The sequence below is a fragment of the Lindgomyces ingoldianus genome, assembly GCF_010093535.1.
Source record: "Lindgomyces ingoldianus strain ATCC 200398 unplaced genomic scaffold BDR25scaffold_23, whole genome shotgun sequence".
Taxonomy (NCBI): Eukaryota; Fungi; Ascomycota; class Dothideomycetes; order Pleosporales; family Lindgomycetaceae; genus Lindgomyces; species Lindgomyces ingoldianus.
The window spans coordinates 587357-606543 of NW_022985184.1; the positions used below are offsets into that span (position 1 = coordinate 587357).

At 46.8% G+C, this 19187-nt stretch overlaps 7 protein-coding genes across 7 annotated transcripts; 4 read left to right on the top strand and 3 right to left on the bottom strand.

The window, feature by feature from the left end:
* The first annotated feature begins 234 nt into the window (after positions 1 to 234).
* BDR25DRAFT_304785 (vacuolar protein sorting-associated protein 16) lies at positions 235 to 3120 on the top strand. Its single transcript, XM_033690281.1, has 4 exons — positions 235 to 422; positions 475 to 581; positions 634 to 762; positions 812 to 3120. Exons 1-4 carry the CDS (start codon positions 284 to 286, stop codon positions 2963 to 2965), a joined length of 2529 nt encoding a protein of 842 aa, XP_033545653.1. The 5' UTR covers positions 235 to 283; the 3' UTR covers positions 2966 to 3120.
* Positions 3121 to 3310: 190 nt separating this feature from the next.
* On the top strand, positions 3311 to 5766 carry BDR25DRAFT_289732 (uncharacterized protein). The gene is made up of 5 exons (XM_033688466.1): positions 3311 to 3595; positions 3644 to 3903; positions 3951 to 4109; positions 4160 to 5307; positions 5391 to 5766. The coding sequence occupies exons 1-5, from the start codon at positions 3391 to 3393 to the stop codon at positions 5500 to 5502; spliced, it is 1884 nt and encodes a 627-aa protein (XP_033545654.1). The 5' UTR covers positions 3311 to 3390; the 3' UTR covers positions 5503 to 5766.
* A 573-nt stretch (positions 5767 to 6339) lies between these two features.
* On the bottom strand, positions 6340 to 8620 carry BDR25DRAFT_304787 (acetoacetate-CoA ligase). The gene is made up of 3 exons (XM_033690282.1): positions 8329 to 8620; positions 6545 to 8277; positions 6340 to 6494 (listed from the first exon to the last, which is right to left on the bottom strand). The coding sequence occupies exons 1-3, from the start codon at positions 8566 to 8568 to the stop codon at positions 6383 to 6385; spliced, it is 2085 nt and encodes a 694-aa protein (XP_033545655.1). The 5' UTR covers positions 8569 to 8620; the 3' UTR covers positions 6340 to 6382.
* An 892-nt stretch (positions 8621 to 9512) lies between these two features.
* BDR25DRAFT_357178 (uncharacterized protein) lies at positions 9513 to 12649 on the top strand (the record flags this gene model as incomplete). Its single annotated transcript, XM_033695771.1, has 8 exons — positions 9513 to 9609; positions 9643 to 9708; positions 9759 to 9809; positions 9838 to 10093; positions 10157 to 10255; positions 10309 to 10803; positions 10884 to 10959; positions 12584 to 12649. The coding sequence occupies 8 exons, from the start codon at positions 9513 to 9515 to the stop codon at positions 12647 to 12649; spliced, it is 1206 nt and encodes a 401-aa protein (XP_033545656.1).
* Positions 12650 to 14228: 1579 nt separating this feature from the next.
* On the bottom strand, positions 14229 to 15135 carry BDR25DRAFT_372663 (uncharacterized protein; the record flags this gene model as incomplete). Its single annotated transcript, XM_033697241.1, has 2 exons — positions 14499 to 15135; positions 14229 to 14287 (listed from the first exon to the last, which is right to left on the bottom strand). Exons 1-2 carry the CDS (start codon positions 14950 to 14952, stop codon positions 14229 to 14231), a joined length of 513 nt encoding a protein of 170 aa, XP_033545657.1. The 5' UTR covers positions 14953 to 15135.
* A 703-nt stretch (positions 15136 to 15838) lies between these two features.
* BDR25DRAFT_357181 (uncharacterized protein) lies at positions 15839 to 16717 on the top strand (the record flags this gene model as incomplete). Its single annotated transcript, XM_033695772.1, has 4 exons — positions 15839 to 16043; positions 16080 to 16185; positions 16221 to 16369; positions 16416 to 16717. 4 exons carry the CDS (start codon positions 15839 to 15841, stop codon positions 16715 to 16717), a joined length of 762 nt encoding a protein of 253 aa, XP_033545658.1.
* A 130-nt stretch (positions 16718 to 16847) lies between these two features.
* On the bottom strand, positions 16848 to 18890 carry BDR25DRAFT_357182 (uncharacterized protein; the record flags this gene model as incomplete). Its single annotated transcript, XM_033695773.1, has 12 exons — positions 16848 to 16911; positions 16975 to 17150; positions 17191 to 17343; positions 17372 to 17493; positions 17531 to 17584; positions 17613 to 17747; positions 17799 to 17871; positions 17909 to 18055; positions 18092 to 18167; positions 18221 to 18379; positions 18432 to 18619; positions 18723 to 18890. 12 exons carry the CDS (start codon positions 18888 to 18890, stop codon positions 16848 to 16850), a joined length of 1515 nt encoding a protein of 504 aa, XP_033545659.1.
* Between the last annotated feature and the right edge of the window lie 297 nt (positions 18891 to 19187).

A 19187-nucleotide genomic window follows, 5' to 3' on the forward strand; every position in this document is an offset into this window, starting at 1 on the left:
CTTTGCATAACTAGAAATAAATTTATGTATCAAATCCAATTCTCTGTTGCCAACCTTAACCTGCGGCTGGGGTGGCCTTGAGCCATGCGATCGCATACCTGCTCGACCCTACGTCCCTACCTACATGCCTACCTACGTGCTGACCTACGTGTTTACCGGCTCGTTATTCTCGGAAGCTTCAGCACGGACCACATAATGACTTCAGTCCTCGAACTCACCTCCAAGGCCACCACTCCGCAAGCTATCCAGCTATGAAAGCCCCATAATATCCCCATTCCCAAGAATGTCCAAGCCCACGGCCAACTGGGAGAAAGTCGGTGACAAGTTCTACCGCAGAATAGAGCTCTACCGAAATATCTTCGATACGGATCTCGAGCTCGAGAACTACAATGTAGTGGGGGCTCCGTACAGCGGCGCTGTAGGTATGCGCGCCCACGTCACCGCCGACGGCTGGTCTGAAGCTGAGTTTGGCAGCCATTTACCGTGATGAGGACAAGATACATGCGTACCGCGGAACCCAGGCGGCCAAGTCGAGCATCGATGTTTATAGCTGCGCGGGGACGTTGATTCGGCGCATCAATGTACGTAGAAGCCCGTGTGGTATCTAGGGGAGGTAAATGCTGACAGATCCAGTGGGATAAAGGGTCGATAAAAGGCTTGGGGTGGTCTGAAGACGAGAAGCTGCTTGTTGTTACGGAAGATGGCACCGTTCGATGCTACTACGATTTGCAGGGGGACTTTGTACCTTTTACACTCGGACACGTACGTCCCCACCCCTCTATATGAAAGCGCATTCTAAAGGTATGTGTAGGGAGCAGACGAACATGGCGTACAATCATGCAGGTTCTGGTCCTCCGGCTTCGTGGCCCTGCTCGGCAACAACCACCTCATCTCGGTCTCGCGCTACGACGAACCACGACCGAAGCTCCTCGCAATACCACCCCCAGACCCTGTCGTATCGTGGGCAATAATACCTCCTGCATACTCTCTCTCTCGATCCGTAGAAGTTATTCTTGCAATTGGCACAACGCTATACGTCGTTGACGCCACAGATGCGGAGGATAGGGACTTCACGGCCGGCCCCTTCCGACATATCAGCGTATCTCCCCGCGGCGAATTCCTTGCCTTCTATACAGACGATGGGAAAGTGTGGGTTGTGAGCGGTGACTGGTCTGAGAAGCTCTCCGAGTACAATTCTCGCGCAAAGACGGTACCGAAGGATATGCAATGGTGTGGCAGTAATGCCGTGGTTTTGGCCTGGGAAGACGAAGTCCATCTCATCGGCCCCAGAAGTGTCGCTACAAAATTTTACTATGATGCCTGGGTACATCTACTACCGGACGTAGACGGCTTACGGTTACTGACTAACGATGTCTGCGAGTACCTCCAGAAAGTGCCAGACGAGACAGAGGAAGTCTTCCGACTGGGCTCCGAAACCCCCGCCGCAAATCTCCTCGAAGCATCGAATCTTCTCGACCAGAAATCTCCAAAAGCAGATGATCTGATTCAACTTATCCGTCCCTCTCTCGCCGGAGCAGTAGACACGTGCGTGAAAGCCGCTGGCCATGAATATAATATCCACTGGCAGAAATCTCTGCTAAAAGCAGCCTCATTTGGCAAATCGGTGCTAGATTTGTATAGCTCTGACGACTTCGTCGACATGTGCGAAACACTCCGCGTTCTCAACGCTGTACGATTCTATGAGATTGGATTACCGTTGAGCTACAACCAATTCAAGCGCCTGACTCCGGAGAAACTGATCTCGAGACTGACGAATAGACATGAGTATCTCCTTGCTCTGCGCATATCTGAGTATCTCCACTTGCCGACGGATAAGATTCACGTTCACTGGGCACAGCAAAAAGTCCGCGTGTCCACCGCAGACGAGGCATCAATATGCAACCTCATTTTCAGGAAACTACATGGAAAACCAGGTGTCTCGTTCGAGGAAATTGCACGCACCGCGTACGACGAAGGTCGCGTTCGACTAGCAACCGAACTTCTAAATTACGAGCCCCGCGCTGGAAAACAGGTCCCATTACTTCTTGGCATGAAAGAAGACACCATTGCGCTAGATAAAGCCATCGAAAGCGGAGACACCGATCTCATCTACCACGTGCTGCTCCACCTGCGCAAGAAACTCCCTCTCGCGTCCTTCTTCCGCGTCATCAACTCCCGGCCCGTTGCCACCGCGCTCGTAGAATCAAGCGCATGGTACCAGGACAAAGAAGTCCTGAAAGACCTCTATTATCAAGACGACCGCCGCCTCGACGGCTCGAATCTCCTGCTCTCGGAAGCCCTTTCCGCGACTGACCTTCCAGCTTCTTTGGATAAGCTCAAACTCGCATCAAAGTACTTACAAGACAGTAAAGACTACGCTTTCCACCGCCAGCAACTCGACGACGCGGCCAAGCTCCTGCGGATGCAGGAAACTTTTGAAAAAGACCTCAACTCCAACCCAGGGACTAGCAGCGCCAACCCCAGCTCCAGCGTCAGTCCAGGCAACTCCTCATTCATCGGCCTCTCCGCCAACGAGACGGTATTCCACCTCCTCCGCCAATCCCACACCAAACGCGCGCAAAAAATCATCTCCGAATTCCGCATCCCCGAGAAAACCGCGGCCTGGCTGAAACTCCGGGCTCTCGTCTCCGCACGCCACTGGACTGAACTGGAAGAACTCTCAAAACAAAAAAAATCGCCGATTGGCTGGGAGCCTTTTTTCAACGAGGTACTTGCGGCGGGGAATACGCGGGTAGCGAGCGCGTTTGTGCCGAAGTGTACGGGGTTAACTGTGGCAGAGAGGGTCGAGATGTGGATGAAATGTGGGTTAGTAGTTAAGGCGGGGGAGGAAGCGTTTAGGGCGAAGGACCGGGGTTTGTTGGAGGAGGTTAGGGGGAGGGCAAGTGGAAGTGCAGCGGTGGAAGTCGAGAGGTTAGTTGGATTGTTGCCAGTGGGGAGAAGGTAGGGGACGTTGGAGGGATGGGTGAAGGGCGGAGCAGGGATTTATCTGTACCATGGAGATGGTGGACGAAGAGTATTCTGGAGAGTTGGGATTAAAAGAACTATATACTCAGGTTAGCTGTGAACTAGGGGTATCGTGGATATGAAACAATTCGTATCCATCAAACAAGACCTATCTTCTGTGGTCCATCCGTTCGTTTCGGGTTGAAAATAGAAGATGGAGTGAAGATCATCAGGCCATAAGGCTGAAATCAAGCCACTGATCAACGCCACCCGCGCACGTGCCAGTGGGACGCGACACGAACTCCGCCTCAGCCTCGCGGCGCCCGCTTTCCACACTGAGAGCAACCAACCTTAACCACACTGTATCGCTGCACCTTCACCTGTTGCCTATCCTAGCACCAATATGTGACAATCTCTACATCCGCCATGCTTATTCCCGAGCTCGACATCTTGAAGCCGATTGACCCCTCCATCTCCAGCTCCGACGACTACGAAATCTTCTCCCTCAGCAACGCCCAGGTCTTCTACACACGCAATGGGAAGCCCGCGAGCCTTCTCACTGCGTATGCGGACACCCCGCTAAGAGTCGTGGGGAAATTGGAAGCCCCGGACCGACATCAACAAAAATATCGTTAGTTGCTTGTTTGCTCGGTTGAAGCAAGGCTAACTGTTGCGATAGTCGTAAAGAAACCCTTCAAATCCGTCGATATTGAGATTAGGGATGTCACACGGTTTTCATACGGCCAAACTAACGATGGTGAGATTATGCTCTGGGCGCTGGGGAAGGCTGGATGGTTTGAGATCATGCCGGCGAAGGCGTATAAGAACATTTTCCAGGATATGGTTGAGGCGGTGGGGGTTCTTTATTTCATGACAGATATCTATAATGAGCCGAGGAAGAGGGGTGGTGGACCTAATGCCCCGCTGTTATACCAGGAGGTATGTATACGTGAAAGTTGGAAAGGATGGATGCTAATTGGCCACAGTATGCGGAAGATACAAGGTTCTCATGCAATGACCCAGGACATGCGGAGGAGATATTTCATAGGCATCGGCAGTTCCTCATTATGTGTTTTATCAATCGGGCACAAGGCTTGAGCTGGACGAATACGCCCATATATCGGCATTATAAGACGCAGTTCCCTGTTAGTGGTGCCTAGTCTCTAGGAATCTGGCGGTTGCTAACTCTGCACAGACAGATTTCGAGAAGGCAAAAGCGCGAATCGACGGACGGCACCAACAGAAGGAAGAGAAGCCCTCCCGAATAATTCCCACTGCTCAGAAATCAAAAGCCCCTCGAGGACCAAAGAAATCCAAACAGAAACTCACGGACAAGCCACAGAAGAACCAGAATTGGTGGGAGGCCGCTGCAATATTTGAGTTCATGCAGAAAGCGGTCAATCACGGCGCAATGCGAATCGGACACGTGACCATCGACAAAGTGGCAAAACTCATGGTTCGACGGTACGAAATCGACGATTTGGAGGTCGCTGCAAACGTAGTAAAAGTCCACGCCACGAATTTACGATATATGATGGACTATCCAAGGAGAAAGAACATCCAGTACTTTTTAGATGAGCCCATCTACCATGAACTATCCTCAGGCCACAATCTCCTAGCTGCCGAAGTGAGGAGATCCGAATCTATCGAATTGCGATTGCGAAAGGGTCACGCGACGATGAAAGACGACAACAGTGACGACTCGGATTCAAGCCCCTCGACTGCAACACCCCAACGCCGACCCCCTCGTAAAGGTAAATTTTCCGGCCTAAGGCCCAAGAGCAGCAAGTTCTCCGGCAAAGGTAAGAAGCCAAAACCCAATGTATCATCCGATTCCGGGAGTGGAGGCGAGGAAGAAGAACGCCCAGGCATGACAGTTGACCCCCCGATACGCCTCCAATCTCTCTTTCCAGCAAAACGGAAACTTGTCTTCGATGACAGCGATGACGAGAATGCCACGCAACCTCACAAACGCGCCGCAAGCCTGTCCATCGAATCCGAAGCCCAAGATCCTTACTCTCCTCCCTCATCCGACGATAACGACACTGAGGTTCCCACCGAACCCCTTCCCTTGCGCTGGCGGTCAGGTAACATCTCCGCTAAAGCGTCATCCCCGGCTTTACTACCTCCCATTGTGTCGACGCCGCTTCCTTCGTATGCGGCGAACGCGCCAGGCGATTCCTGGGTCTGTACGTTTGATGGATGTTCGCAGAAGGTATATGGGGCGAGTGAGGTGGTTGGGAGGAAGTTGATTGAAGAGCATTTGCAGAATCATGTTGCAAAGAGACAGAACCAAATCGAGCTGGTGATGAGTGAGGAGCAAAGGTTGAGGCTGCCGGTTAAGTGAGTGTTCCTCCCAATCCATGGCTCAGAGTCTGGAGTAGGGGTTTTGAGGATTTTTTTCTGGTTTGCTAATGATGAAGTAGTAATTTAATCAAACGGATAAGAGAAATTGCCGAACACCAACAACCGCTTTTCCCATCCATGGGAGCGCCTGCTTCAGCGACTAGGCTGACGCCTATTGAACGGAGTGTGTGAAGAATGGGATTGGGGCTTGGGACTTGGGTATGTGCGTCTGATTTCACGCCAATTTTTTTTTCATATCCATCGTTTTGTTTCTTATGATTGTCTCTATAGTCTACTTTTTGGTCTTCCGTCCTGAGCTTTGGCGTTACAGAATCGGCGTTGACCAACTTTTCCCAGGAAGCCTTAGATCAGGCTTCTAGGGCTCTGGAGATATGATGGATGGCTGGGTGCGTTATGAGGTATGACTATGAATGCTAAATTTGCTGTTCAAGCTCGAAATGCTCGTTCGGACAATGTTGAAGTTGTGATGTTTCTCATTAGGGTAATCCATAACGTTTTATAAGCATCGAATCACAGGTTGTCAAGAGTTAAGATGACCTAGTTATCGTCTCACGGTTGTATATGGTGTACTTCCTAGCAGGGGGCTGGAGCTCAAGCTATTGCAGTTTCTCTTGCACCAGCAGAAGGGCTAAGTGATTTTATAGAGGATCCGTCATTCTCGAGTCAATGGTTTTAGAGAGTTGTGATTCTATCTGAGGGAGGAAGTGGCCAGAGATTGGTGACCATTATATTAATGAAGTGGACTCAAAGATTTTTCTTTTAGCACTTAGACTCAGGTTTCCCCAGTACCTGGAGTGTTTGAGAACGTGGAAACTCGTGGTAATTGGGACAATTCAGATACGCCGACAAATATGTAGATATTGGTGGAAAATAAAGTGCTAGGTTAGTAGGGTTCGCAAATTAAAACATCAATCCTGTCATTGTCACGACTGGAAGTAGAGAGCCTGGGTAAGATTTGAAGAGGATAAACAGAGGAAAAAGTTACCTTTTGGTTCGATATTATGAACCCACATTTAATCACACCATATCCTATAACAAATAATGTCACTTCCTAATGAGTCTTCGCCCATTCCCTGTACCAGTCTAAACACTCCGCGTTCGCGACACTCGCCGAAGTCTTCACATTCAAGCCACACAAGATCTGCTTAACTGCACCTTCGACCCTACTATCGTCAGTATGCTTTTAATCCCGAGTTGGGGAGCGACCACTTACTTCTTCCCATTCGTGGTAACCGGGATCTCGGGACACTCATCCACAGCCCCTGGAACATGCCTTGCACTAAGCTCTTTCTTCACTGTCATTCTTATCCTCTCCACTAACTCCTGTGAAAATGTTCTACCCTCCGTAATCTTGAGAAATAAGCATACAGTTTCATCGGTGTCTTCTTCTCGTCTTTGTCCAATGCAGAGCGCGTCCGCGACCTCATCTGCAAAATGCTGGAGCAAAACGTTGTAGATCTCCGCTGACCCAAACCGCACACCCGCTGGTTTCAAAATCCCATCGCTACGTCCAAGCATCCACAGCCCTCCAGTCTCACGGTTGAAGCGGACAAAGTCGCCGTGATGCCAGACTGGTTCTCCTCGAATATTTTCGAATTTATCGAAGTAGCTGCTGCGGTATTTCTTCTCGCCGTCCTTGCCCCAAAAGCTGACCGGTTGACAAATGAAATGCTTTGTACAGACGAGGTCACCAGGTTCGCCAGTCTTCGTGATGTCTTGGCCTGTGTAATCGAAGGCTCGGATGTCCATGCCAAGTCCGGGCCCTTGGATCTCACCTTCGTAGACGGGGAGAAGAGGATTTGGAGCACCGAAGAGAGATATGATGTCAGTCCCGCCAGTTATACTGCCGAGGTTGATGGATGGGGGGAATGCGTTGTAGACAAACGAGAATGTGGAAGGTGCTAAAGGAGAGCCGGTAGAGTAGATAGCTTCTAAAGTTTTCATAGATAGTTCGGCTTTCAGATTCAAGCTCTTTTGTTCGAGGACGGAGAGGTACTTAGCGCTTGTCCCAAAGTGCGTGATACCAACTTCGTTGATCAAACGAGGCATTGCGATATCGTCGGGTACAGAGGTTGACGGATCTGACGGACAGAGATAGCGGAAGGGAGACCCATCATAGAGAACAAGAGTAGCTCCGGAAGCTAGTCCTGAGACAAGCCAGTGCCACATCATCCAGGTACAGGTGGTGAAATAGAAAAGTCGAGACGTAGGTGTGATGGAGCAATGTAGAATGTGCTCTTTCTTATGCTGAAGCAGGGTTCCAATGGCGCCATGTACGATGCATTTCGGCGCACCTGTCGTGCCGGAAGAGTATAGGATGTAGACTGGATGATCAGGAGGAAGTTGCTTGAATGTTAGAGTCGACACGGGCATTGCGAGGGATGTGAAGGCTGAGTAGCCGTATGCCTTTCCAGAAGGGAATTTAATTAATCCAAGGTCATCCTCCACATTGGAGACGGTATGAAAAACTACGACGGCTCTGAGGGATGACAGAGCCGACGCTATCTCTCTAACCTTTGGGATTACCGGATGGCTTCGACCATTGTAAAAGGCGGCATTGTCTGAGAAGAGCAAGACCGGTTCAATCTGCCTCAGGCGCTCCAACACCGCGTGTACCCCTGTGTCCGGGCTTACTGCTGTCCAGATCCCTCCTAGGGAGGTGGTGGCTAGCATCGCGACTAGAGCGTTTGTATGATTTGCAACGTATCCCGCAACGCGATCTCCTTCATCCAGCCCCAATGCTAACATTCCGGCTTGGCAGTGCCTCACTCGCTCCCGCAGCTCCTTCCATGTCACTGTTTCCCTCGTAGTCTCAGTAGCAGCGATTATAGCGGGGCTTTCGGGATCGACCTCTTGGACGGGATATAAGAGGTTCTCTGCGAAATTGAGATATGCACCTTCAAAGAAGGTAGGACGAGGAAACATTGGCCCATCATTGTCCACTACCTACAGCTATGTCAGCCTCCTGATTCCAAGCCAGTCCATCAAGTGACTGACCTTGGCGGCACGAGATTTCGACCTGATGCCTAAATATTCCCATGTCGTGTCCCAAAACTCCCCTATATGTTCAATGCTCCACTTATGAAGCGTCTCATAGCTCTGCAATCGCAGCCCGTATTTCTCATTCACATGTTGTAGGAACTTCCACATCGGAGTAGACTGCGGGGCAGGATGCCTCCAGAGCAATTTTGACGCCTTGTGGGTGCCATTGGCACAATTCGTAATGTTTCCATTCATTGTAGCCCTGGGGAAGCACTCGAGTGAAAATTATACTCTGCGCCGGGTATATGTTTGGCGGATATCGAAGGCATTTTATGATGACGGGCCAGATCCCCGGCGTCGATCCTTTCTTCGGATGGCGGGGATGAGCCGAGGAACTACGGAAACCGAAGTTCTCCCATAGCGAACCTTGTTACTGTGTACTTCTTGTCATACGCAAGGGGTTTGAAAGAGAATGCTCTCCGCGACTCCGCCAAAGCAATACTGAGATCGTTAAACTGGAGGCCATGCGTACAGCTACTGCAAGAAGACTCATCCTTCATCACCTCTAGCTACATTCCTAACCCTTCAATAACAAAGTTCTTCACCAGCCTAGAGATAATAGAGAAAATCTGATCCCAGTCCATCTCCACCAGCCCCGACTTCCACATACGTTCAGCAGTGTTTGTCCCCGTCAGTGTGGTACTCGACCTTTTGTTACTGGAACGCCCTTTAGCCACCGGCTAGCAAAGAACTTATAAAAATCACTACTGTCTACATATCCAAGGCGAGCTCTAGAAAGAGCTCTAGAAAGAAGCCCAAACTTTCCAGCATAACTTTCCAAGAGCCTTCGTGAAGACTGAGAAGACCTGAAACTCTGACTGCCAAGGTACTGAAGGATTGGCATTGTAACGAATGCAGAGAAGGGAATTGAGATGATGGGCGCTCCTGTGTGCTAGCGTTGGGACAAGAATCCGGCGAGGAGAACCGGAGCTAGCAAGGAAAGGTGGATTTGAGTTCGAATTCGGCGCCGACTCGCGATACGGAGAACTTGACTTTCGAATCGAGCTCGGAGCATTGCGTCCATATTGAAGTGGTGCGTTTGACTGAAACAGAGGATCTTAATGTGTTTCCTGAAGGTGCACAGTGATGTACCGGAATTTTGAGCTTCGCATTTACGTACTCTCCCTGGAGATGGAACCATGGTTGCGCTCCCGCGTATCGCTATCCCATACACCAGATCAAACCCCATCTCTAATATTACCGCTTCAGTCCACCTCTTGTCCTGGATCAATATCGGTTCCCCTAGATTGTAATCCTAGATTAACTTAGACCATAAAGCGGAGAGGCCATTATTGACATTCCTTGCTCTTGCAACACCTTCCTTCAGCACTCCTAGTCTTGTTCAATCAATGAATCGGAAGACCCACGATGATCAAGGCTCATAGAGCCTATACAAGAAGAAGTGAGTGCGCATTTCATTCATGTCGGTGACGTTTGTGACGTTTGTTCTCAATACCCCATGAGGGGAGAACGCTGCTATTCATTACTTATCACTTGCACCCTCCCAGTCTTTCGGTTTTCCATGTCAACTTGAAGGTACTCTTATCCGTCTACTCGTCTCCTATCCCTCTTCTACTGGATTGCCTACCCTTAGCGAAGCGAATTTCATGCACTTAATCTCACTTCTCAGATCTAATTTCGATTATTTTTGCGCCTATGTGAAGACTATAGCCTGCTTTCAACGAAGCCAATCTGACTATGTATTGCTACAGACGCAGAAGTGGCATAGGCAAGGCGAGGGCTTTGCCATTCGCCACTGACACCGTTACGGTTAAATGTTGAGCATACAGGGCTTCTTTGTCAGTTACATACAGCAGAACTTCCTCATAGCTTCTTTGCCGTTTAACTGTCGTGAGCTGTCACCAATTAGGGCTGACATTCTGTGACAGGTCCTCTTGTATCCACTGCAGCGAATCGGCCTCTTTGTGACTGTAGTGTAGGTGTGGGTAGAGCTCAGAATGAAATAAATGTAAAGCAACACATGTCTCTCTCGAATCCACCTGCCTCCATCAGAGCAGATAGTTCGGCCATCCTTGAACCAAGGGGAATAGGGCGCGAACAGGAAACAAATTCGCTCTCGTTGCATTGGGCAGCGGCTCACCGCAGTGAACAGAGAGCGCGAGTCGCTCGCCTCCAACGCTCTGAGACTCGCATGCAATCCCCCCAGCTGACTCTTGCCACGGCCGTGGGAGACATCGTGTTACCACACATATTCTCGCGAGCCAAATCGGACACGCTGGTGTGTGGAGGCGGTAAATTGAGTGCAGAGGAGCCGACTGAGGAAGCCTCACATCGCACAGGCCAATTGTCGTGTGCGAAATTTGCTGGATTCTTGGCAATGCCAAGTAACCACTTTTGCCTCACAAATCTCATAGAGATTCAGGTAACTGCACATATCGCCCTATATAATCAACCACAACGCGTTTTATTGTAAGTAAAGCTTTTTAAATGTATAAATAAGGCCTATCTTACAAATTTTGCAGAGTAATAGATCATAGATCTGGCTGCAGTCCTCTCGCAGGCCCCTCAGGGGACGCGTCTCATGGAAGCGCGCATTCTCAATCCAGAGGCCTTGCTACTAGCCTCGTCCTACTTAAAACACAGCTAGAAGACTGCTAATTATTATTTTATTACATATTATCTCCTTATGCTTAGCGTCCCTATTCTAGAGGTCATCATCTGTTCGCGCGCGAGCCGCTCTACTGTGTACAACATCTATTAATGCCTCATGAAATATAGTACAATTACGCCCCTAAAAACGCGTTAATTAGGGCGTCCTTCTAGGCTTACCCTAGCAGACTAGGAGGCTTTATTTAATAAGCTTGTCGCGCATAGCTAGATGTACTAGGATAAGATAAAGTAGTGGTTGTACACAAAGCATAAGGTGCTTATTAATTAATTAAATATCTCTAAAATGCTAAAGAAAAAGGGCTAGAATAAAAAAGCTATTAAACTGCTATTAGTTAAGCACAGTAAGGACCTTTATAATAACTATTGTTATATTATAATAAACTATACAGCAGATTAGTTAGTCTTTATTAATAAGTTAAATTTTAACAAAACAACAGGCTAGAGGCGCTGCGCGTACAGTCTAATTAGTAACAATAATTAATACGCTAGGGATAGAGATTGTGGGCAAGCATGGTTAATTCTACTAGCTTACTCCCTCTATTATAGATACCTTAATTATACAGCGTTTTAGTAGGGCTATTTTAATACAAAGAGTCTCCTTAATTAGATAGAAAACTAGCTTTTGCTAGCTATTAATTATTAGTTTAAAAGATATGTAATATGTATTATTTTAGATAACTGCTCTGCTTACTATAACAAGAGAATACCTAACATAATTTAAAGAGGAGGCTATACAGTACAGTTCCTGCTGCTATACTTACTTAACTATAATTTAATTAAGCTAACTTTCTTAGTGCTAAAGGCCTAAGTTTAGCGCTACTACTACTATTACTAACATAAGTTTAACGCGTTTAAAGACTTCCTAAGATTTGCTGTTAGTAAGAGTTACTGTAATTAATTTACTACTAAGCACTTCTAGCACACTAGTAAAGAAAGACTATACATTAAGGATAAAGTATTTAATAAAGCAAATGCCTAGATAAGAGCGTATAAGAGGGGTAAAGTTAACAGGTAGCAGCTACAGTAGCAATCTAGATTATATAGTAACATAAAGTATTATTATACAGCAGGCCTGCAATAAGCTGCCCTATTGTTCTATACTATCTGCTATATAAATCTAGGACCTAGCGTCTAAACTAATTAATGTTACCTTTTATAAATCCCTCTCTACTAATCTGCAGGTTAACTAGAGCTTCTGCTGCTAGCGCAGCCTTCTTTTAATAGTGCTCTAGTTTAAACTTACCTAAATAGCGCCTAAAACTGCGCGTAATCCTATCTAGTAGATAATAGTCTACTGTTGCTAGTTTGTACAGTTTAGACACTAGATCTTCTATGCCTTTAAAGTTATCTAAACTTTAAAAGTTAGCAGTTATAGTTCCTTTTACACACTTAAACTTTAGCCTCTAAGCTTTAGTTTTCTGCTGCTTAATTATCTAATTAAAGAACTCCTCTACTAAATTATATTTATCCTGTAACAGATCTATAGGGCTTAAGGCTTAGGTAGGCAATTAGTTCACAGCAACGTTTGCTTAAAAGGCGCTGGGCAGAGGATTGTACAGCGGGGGAAGGTTGGCGAGAGCTGGAGCTGGAGTTAGAGCTGCAGGAGCTGCAGGAGCTGGTGGAGCCGGTGGAGCAAGAGGAGTAAGAGGAGACAGATAGCTAGATACCTGGTTATAATAAGAATTTAGGTATAGGTGAGGCTGGCGCTAATCTGCGGCTAGTTTCCTACTAAACTCTAGTTCCTTAAGCTCTTTATAACAACGCTGCTCTCTCTTCTCCTTCTTATTGCGGCGCTGCTCTCTATTCTTAATTCTCTCCTATATATGCTTAAGCTTATCTTTTATTATAATATTTTAATACATCTCTTGCACTTTCTTTATATAATTAGCTATAAAGTTTGCCTACGCACTGTAACGCTAGGCTAGTGTTTAATAACTAGGTGTTAAGCCCTCTTAATTAATTATGCCTTTACTGTATAGATAGTTCTTCTGCTGCTCTAAAAGCGCTATAACTAAAACACTAGTGTTGCTCCTCTCTAAAGCAGAGGCTTAAACATTAAGGTTAGTTTACTTTATTTTAAAGTAAGAGCCTAGCTGTTCTGCTGCGTTATAATAGTAGAAGTTACTAATGTTTAGGCAGCTAGAATCCTAGCACCTTTATGTTTAAATAAGGGTGTTTATAAACTTACTGCGTGCTTAGTAACCTTAGAGTTGCTAGATTAAATTCACGTTGCGCAGCGCTGTACTACGCAACCTTTAGCTGTTATCTACTAGAGCAGCTAGTGCTAGGGAACTATTAAGAGCAGTAACAACCTTAGCTGTTACACTAGAAGTTTTGCCCTTCTTCTTTGTCTGTTGTAGCTGCCTAAGTTTAGTAAGAGCCTTACATCTAGTTTTTACTTTAAAAGTAAGTTAAACTGCGTTTTTTAAGAAGTTAAAGTACTCTTTATTAGTAATACTAATTACCTCTTTTATACAGGCAGATCTAAAGTTAGCAATTATATAGGGGTAGTTTTTAGCCCTTTTATTAACAGATTTAACTGTAACCTTATAGCTTACAAACTTAACATCCTTAGCGCTGCATTTTCTAAAAACTGCGTTAACTACTATCTTCTTAATCTGCTTTTAGACCTTTATAAAGGCTGTTTAACAATTATTACCCTTTAAATAAGTAAGAATAGTAGCCTTATTAACCTAAACTTATACAGAGGGCTAGATAACATAGTTAAACATAAAATTATAATTAACATAGGCATTAACTACCTTTTTTTTTATAAACTTTATAGCGTTAAAAGTATCTAGCGTCTTCTTTGCATAGCGCTTTAATTTTTATTATAAGTCCTTTTTTATAACTTTAACTTACTGCATTTTCTTTAATAAGATCTAACTATTATAACTGCGCGTTCTAGCAGGTCCTATAGTAAAGGTGTTATAATAATAAATAACTAGAGGTGTCTACTTGTTATATGCTAGCTTCTTAAGCTTTTTTTTCTTATTATTATTATAATCTTTACTAGCAACGCCTTTTTTATGCAGTAACCTGCGCAATTTAATAAGCTTTTAGTAGTGCACAGCTTACACCTCTATGTCCTCTAATTAAGCCTTTAAACTACCTGCAGGAGCTCTTCTCTTTACAATAAACAGATTTAGCAACGCAGGGTGTTTATTAGGAGCTTTAGCAGGTGCTCTAGGAGGAGCTAGAGTTGAAGCAGCGCGTACGCTACCTTAAGCGACTCTACCAGCCCTCCCACCGCGCGCAGCGCTCCTACTGCGTGGAGCTAGTGCTAGAGTACTTGTAGCGCGCTCTTTAAAGGTAGTAATACTATAGTTGTTACTCCCTTATTTGTTACAGGTTAATTAATAAGTAGTAGGAGCATTCCTAGCTATCTATTTACATTAATAACAAAGATAAGTAATTTAGGGTATAATTAGCAGTAACTACTCTAAAAATTAGTAAGATAAGGCTAATAGGGTCTATTAAAAAGCCTTACTTACTATATAACGTCCTTCTCCTATTTAGTGGAGTGTATAGAGCGATATGTGCAGTTACCTGAATCTCAATGAGATTTGTGAGGGAAAAGTGGTTACTTAGCATTGCCAAGAATCCAGCAAATTTCGCACACGACAAAACCGCTGAGTTCGCGAGGCGAAAAAGCAGCACGAGCTTGTAATTTTGGCCTTGTGAAAACATCTGTCCCTTTCTGAACATCCCTGTCAAGCCTCTCATCCACTTCTCTCGCCATCGTAAAAGTGGCTGCCACGCCAAGGCGACTCTTGACCCCACAAACCCACTGCAGCCCACACACACTTCTCGCAGCCCACACACATCCTCGAAAGCCACAAACGTCCTTGCAGCCCACACGTCCTTGACCACACACATCGTCGCAGCCCACCCATCCTTGCAGGGCACACAAATCTCGCACACATTTTGCACACTTCTAGAATACATGTCTCAGGCAAACACATTCTCACAGCCCCATACATGAGCGTTCGTGGATATTTATTTCAATTTCGCTCGCTTCTTCCCTTGCGCTGATCAGCCTTATACGACAAAATCTTCTTTCCAACTTCAACCCCCCAAAAATCCGATGGCCTTAGATGAATACCTTTCATTGACAAGCAGTATTATAACCCTCGATATCTACTCTTTGATATGAGCATAAAGTAAAGCCTCAAAGCGGATAGTACATGGATCAGTGTTGGGTAGCGAATACTTGGCACTGAAGCAGCGGTGGCCACACCGGTATGCAGGTGCTTAATTTCCTTAACTGAAAGGTGGCCCGGAATGTCAGATGCGTGTCCTGGAGACCATTTGGGGTGGAGTGGGCACGACATCGAGACCCTTTCCCCTTCTGGAGGACGATGAAAGCTAGACAGGGGTCCGCATCATGATTAATTTGTTCCACTGATCGCTCTGGCCCAGAGATAGCTCAACGGACGTACCCATGCTTTGCGTGATGAAGAGCGGGCTCTAGCTGGGGTTTGAAGTGGTTACTTTTTTCGTAACCCAGGACTATGGTCGCGGGACGAACCTCAAGGACCCTTGCTTAGATAGCCCTTCCCGTTTCTCTATCTCCCTCGCACATACTTTGCTTTTCACCCCTTGCTCACACATGCAAACCTGCGCCAGCTGATTAGATCGTGGCCATGCTGACCCAAGTAAACGCAGTCGGAATCTTTGAAAAATATTTATCTTTTTAAATCACCATCTGCACTCAGTTTATGGAGACCGTTGGTAAAATGGCTAATCCTATTATTTCGACTATTTCTTTACTTAATGATACCTGACAACATTCTCTTTATAAGCAAGGTTAGAAGTTTACCCTTTTAACTCAATGATTATAAACTTACTGTTGACTCCTGACCCATACTTGGAGGGCCTCTCGCTTCCTGTCGCTGCCTCTTCATGTTATGATGGCGGAGGCCAGCGAATGATAGGCATTGGGCTCCCCATCTGCGATTCTCGACTCGTACTCGGTGGTAGTGACACCCGATACCATACTGTCCTACTATTTAAGCTGCTCTCCTCAAGTCATCAGCGTGTGCTTTAACTACATCCACCACGCCTCCAAACAGCAGCTTCTTCACCTCCAACGTTCTTAGTCTCTTCCTTCTACCCACCATACCCCAATGCCCTCTTCCACCTCGGAACAATTCCGGTCGTCATACCTGGTCAGTACTGGTCCCTTCCTAAATACCTATGGCTGATCGTCACAGGGAGGTTGTGGCCAACGTCGCCGTTGAGTCTCGAGTCCCGGTCCCAGTGGATAAGACCATCCTAGCCATCCATTCCCTGCCAAATGCTTTTCCATCTCCACTTGAAATGGCTTCAATGGAGAGTATCTCAAATAGCAGTGAGGGACTTGGTTCCGTCTCATGACCATCACATAGTGTATAGCTAAAGTCCTTCAGATCAAGGAATCCACCTCCTGCCGTCGTGCCCTTATCATTCCCGCATGATCCGATTACAGCTTCCGAACGATGGGACCGCCCATGTGAACCCTCTCTCTCGATATTCCAGTGCGCCTTGCTTTGAGCAACCATGGGCACTCATCAGCAATAACGGCGTGGGGCAACCCTCAAACGGCTACACTTGTAAAGAGTTATCCGAGAATACCATTAATGTCTTAGGCCAAAAAGCTATCGTGGGACCTGGCCCAATGATTGGGACGCCTTTTGAGGGGTCAACCAACAAGAAGCCAGCTTCGCACTGATGGATACCCGCGCGGCCCTCTCTGATATCAGGAGTAGATAGATATACTGGGCGTTGTAAGTAACTGCTTCGTTTGTCTTGTGACGGTCTTTGACAGGATAAGGAATAATATTCTTATTTCTATTCATCATTCATGCCAGACATCTTCCGCAAATGTTAGCATTAGCTCGCTCAAAGTAGCCTCTCTCAAAGATGCTAGGCACAATCACCTACTGAAATTTTACTAAGGCCCATAATAAGAGTAAGTAATTACCCTACAAGCCATCAGAATTATACACATATTGATGCCTAGGTACGGAAAATCCATAGGGCTGAGCAGGTGGGAAGGCCTGTTCATTTGCGAGCTTTACAGGCTCCCATACCACAAATGGCTCGTCCTCCGCGCGCCCACCCACACCACCAAGACGACCGTTAACGAGACGCCGGCCGGACCCCTGTTCGAATTCTGTGTGATGTATTGCAAATAATTCTCACTGTATCTGGCCTCGTCACCCTCAGACGCCTTTCTTCATGTCTTGTGACTTGAGGTTCCAAACAAGAAGGTCTGGAGAAGACCGTCATCAGTAGCCAACAAGGGCGATCAAGATACTCCACACCGCCATCCGAGGCGCGAATTACAGTATCTGGCTGTCACACAACCACGGTTCGTTGGTACGGCTGGTCCACACCCTCTCGCCAACGTTTTCTCCAACATCTCCATACCGGGAATTTGGATTCCTGGTATTGCATTGCACTTAAACGAAGGGCTTGTGGGCGTGATTGTAGCAGACCATATTTCTTGCCCCGAGAGGTCTTTAGTGGTGAAAATGCTAACCGTATGGCTCATATTTCACTATTGATTCCATTATAACCCAACAAGCAAATAGGGCTTTTCATCATGGGCCAGGAATGATGACCACAGAAGCGCTGCAGCGAGAGACCGACGATTACTAAGCGATGGTTGCAATCACGTTTCCCTCCAGCCTTCGTACAGGACCATCTCAGCTTCTTCGAGATTGTCACCACAATGGCATCCTCGACGAAATTAGCTTCTCAAGCATGCCATGCATGCAAGTGCGCATCCCGAAGGTCTACACACGAACCCAAACACATTAGTAACAATTCCAGGAAACTCAAACGGAAATGCATGAGAGAGCTAACCGCGTGTTCCTTGGTCTGTCATCCTCGAAGATCCGCAGCTATGAGAGGTCACCTTGACCTTAATGCTGTGCTTTAGTGCATCCGCCTCGACAAGTATTGCTCCTATCCATCTCGCCATGGTCCACAGGACGAGCTTAGCACGGGTGATCGCAAGCCAATACCCAAAACAATGCACAGTAGCACATCCCCATTTCCGGAACTCTCTCTCTTAGACTCGAATTAATTGTTGAAGAACCTCCCGGAAACGCTGGATCCTGGTATACCAGTACCGATCTGGGTCTGGGAGCACATACTTCCCAGTCAAGTTGGCTCTAGATGGGACGATTATTTCCGCTCTTTCCACTATTTACTTCCTTTGCTGAACGCAGAGCGTAAGCAGCATGCCGCTTCTAGACTCGACAAGCAAACAAATGCTAGTAAGGCTTTGATAATCTCAAGTATGAAGCTAATAAATTGGGCTTCTGCCGACGACGAACAACCATCAACTACATCCCTGTACACAGTTACTAAACAATTAATCTCGCTAGTTGAGGGATGTGGTATGATTTCTCTTCAGTTGCTTCAGTCAATCATACTAGTGTCCTTCTACGAAGTCGCCCCTGGCGTATTCCCAACTGCTCTCCTTACCGTGGGTCATGGTGTCAGGCTCGGGATAATGATGGGGCTTCGTAATAGAAGAGATGCAGTGCAGCTTTTCAACCCGTCCACTGGAGGTATTATACCGCGTGAGGAAGAACGAAGGACTTAGTGGTCCGTATTTCTGCTAGACCAGTGAGTCACGGCTTCAACGAATTGCACGTTCCTATACTAATAAGGTGTTTCTAGCTTCGTCAATCTTGGAACATTTGGAATGCTCCTCGCAGCACCCGATTCCGGACCCCAAGATCTACTCCCTTGCCAGGACCAGCATTGGAGCGGCGGAGAATCAGGTGTTTGTCAACTAATCCTCTCCTCATCATTATGCATTCCGTTTGTCTGAGGCTTTGCAGTTGCATAAGACCTTGGTTGCGCTCGATGCGGATCTTTCCCAACATCTACCGTCAATAAATTAACAGTATGATCGAACGCAAAAATACGCCATTGTCGCTTTCGCTCCCTGGTGTCCCGCTTGATTTATTCTGTACGGCCAATACGGATGCAATGAGCCAGAAGTAAGTCTTCAGCGCCGAGTAATGGAAGAGACGGAAATGCGGCAAGCCGCCCTTAGTGGTATAAAGGATCTGGCGAAGATTCGGGTCTCCCAGATGGTTGACTGCATGGCGATGAGCACGAGTTTAGAGATGACCACTGCTAGCCTATTACTTTGCTACCTTCTCTACCATGCGGCATCT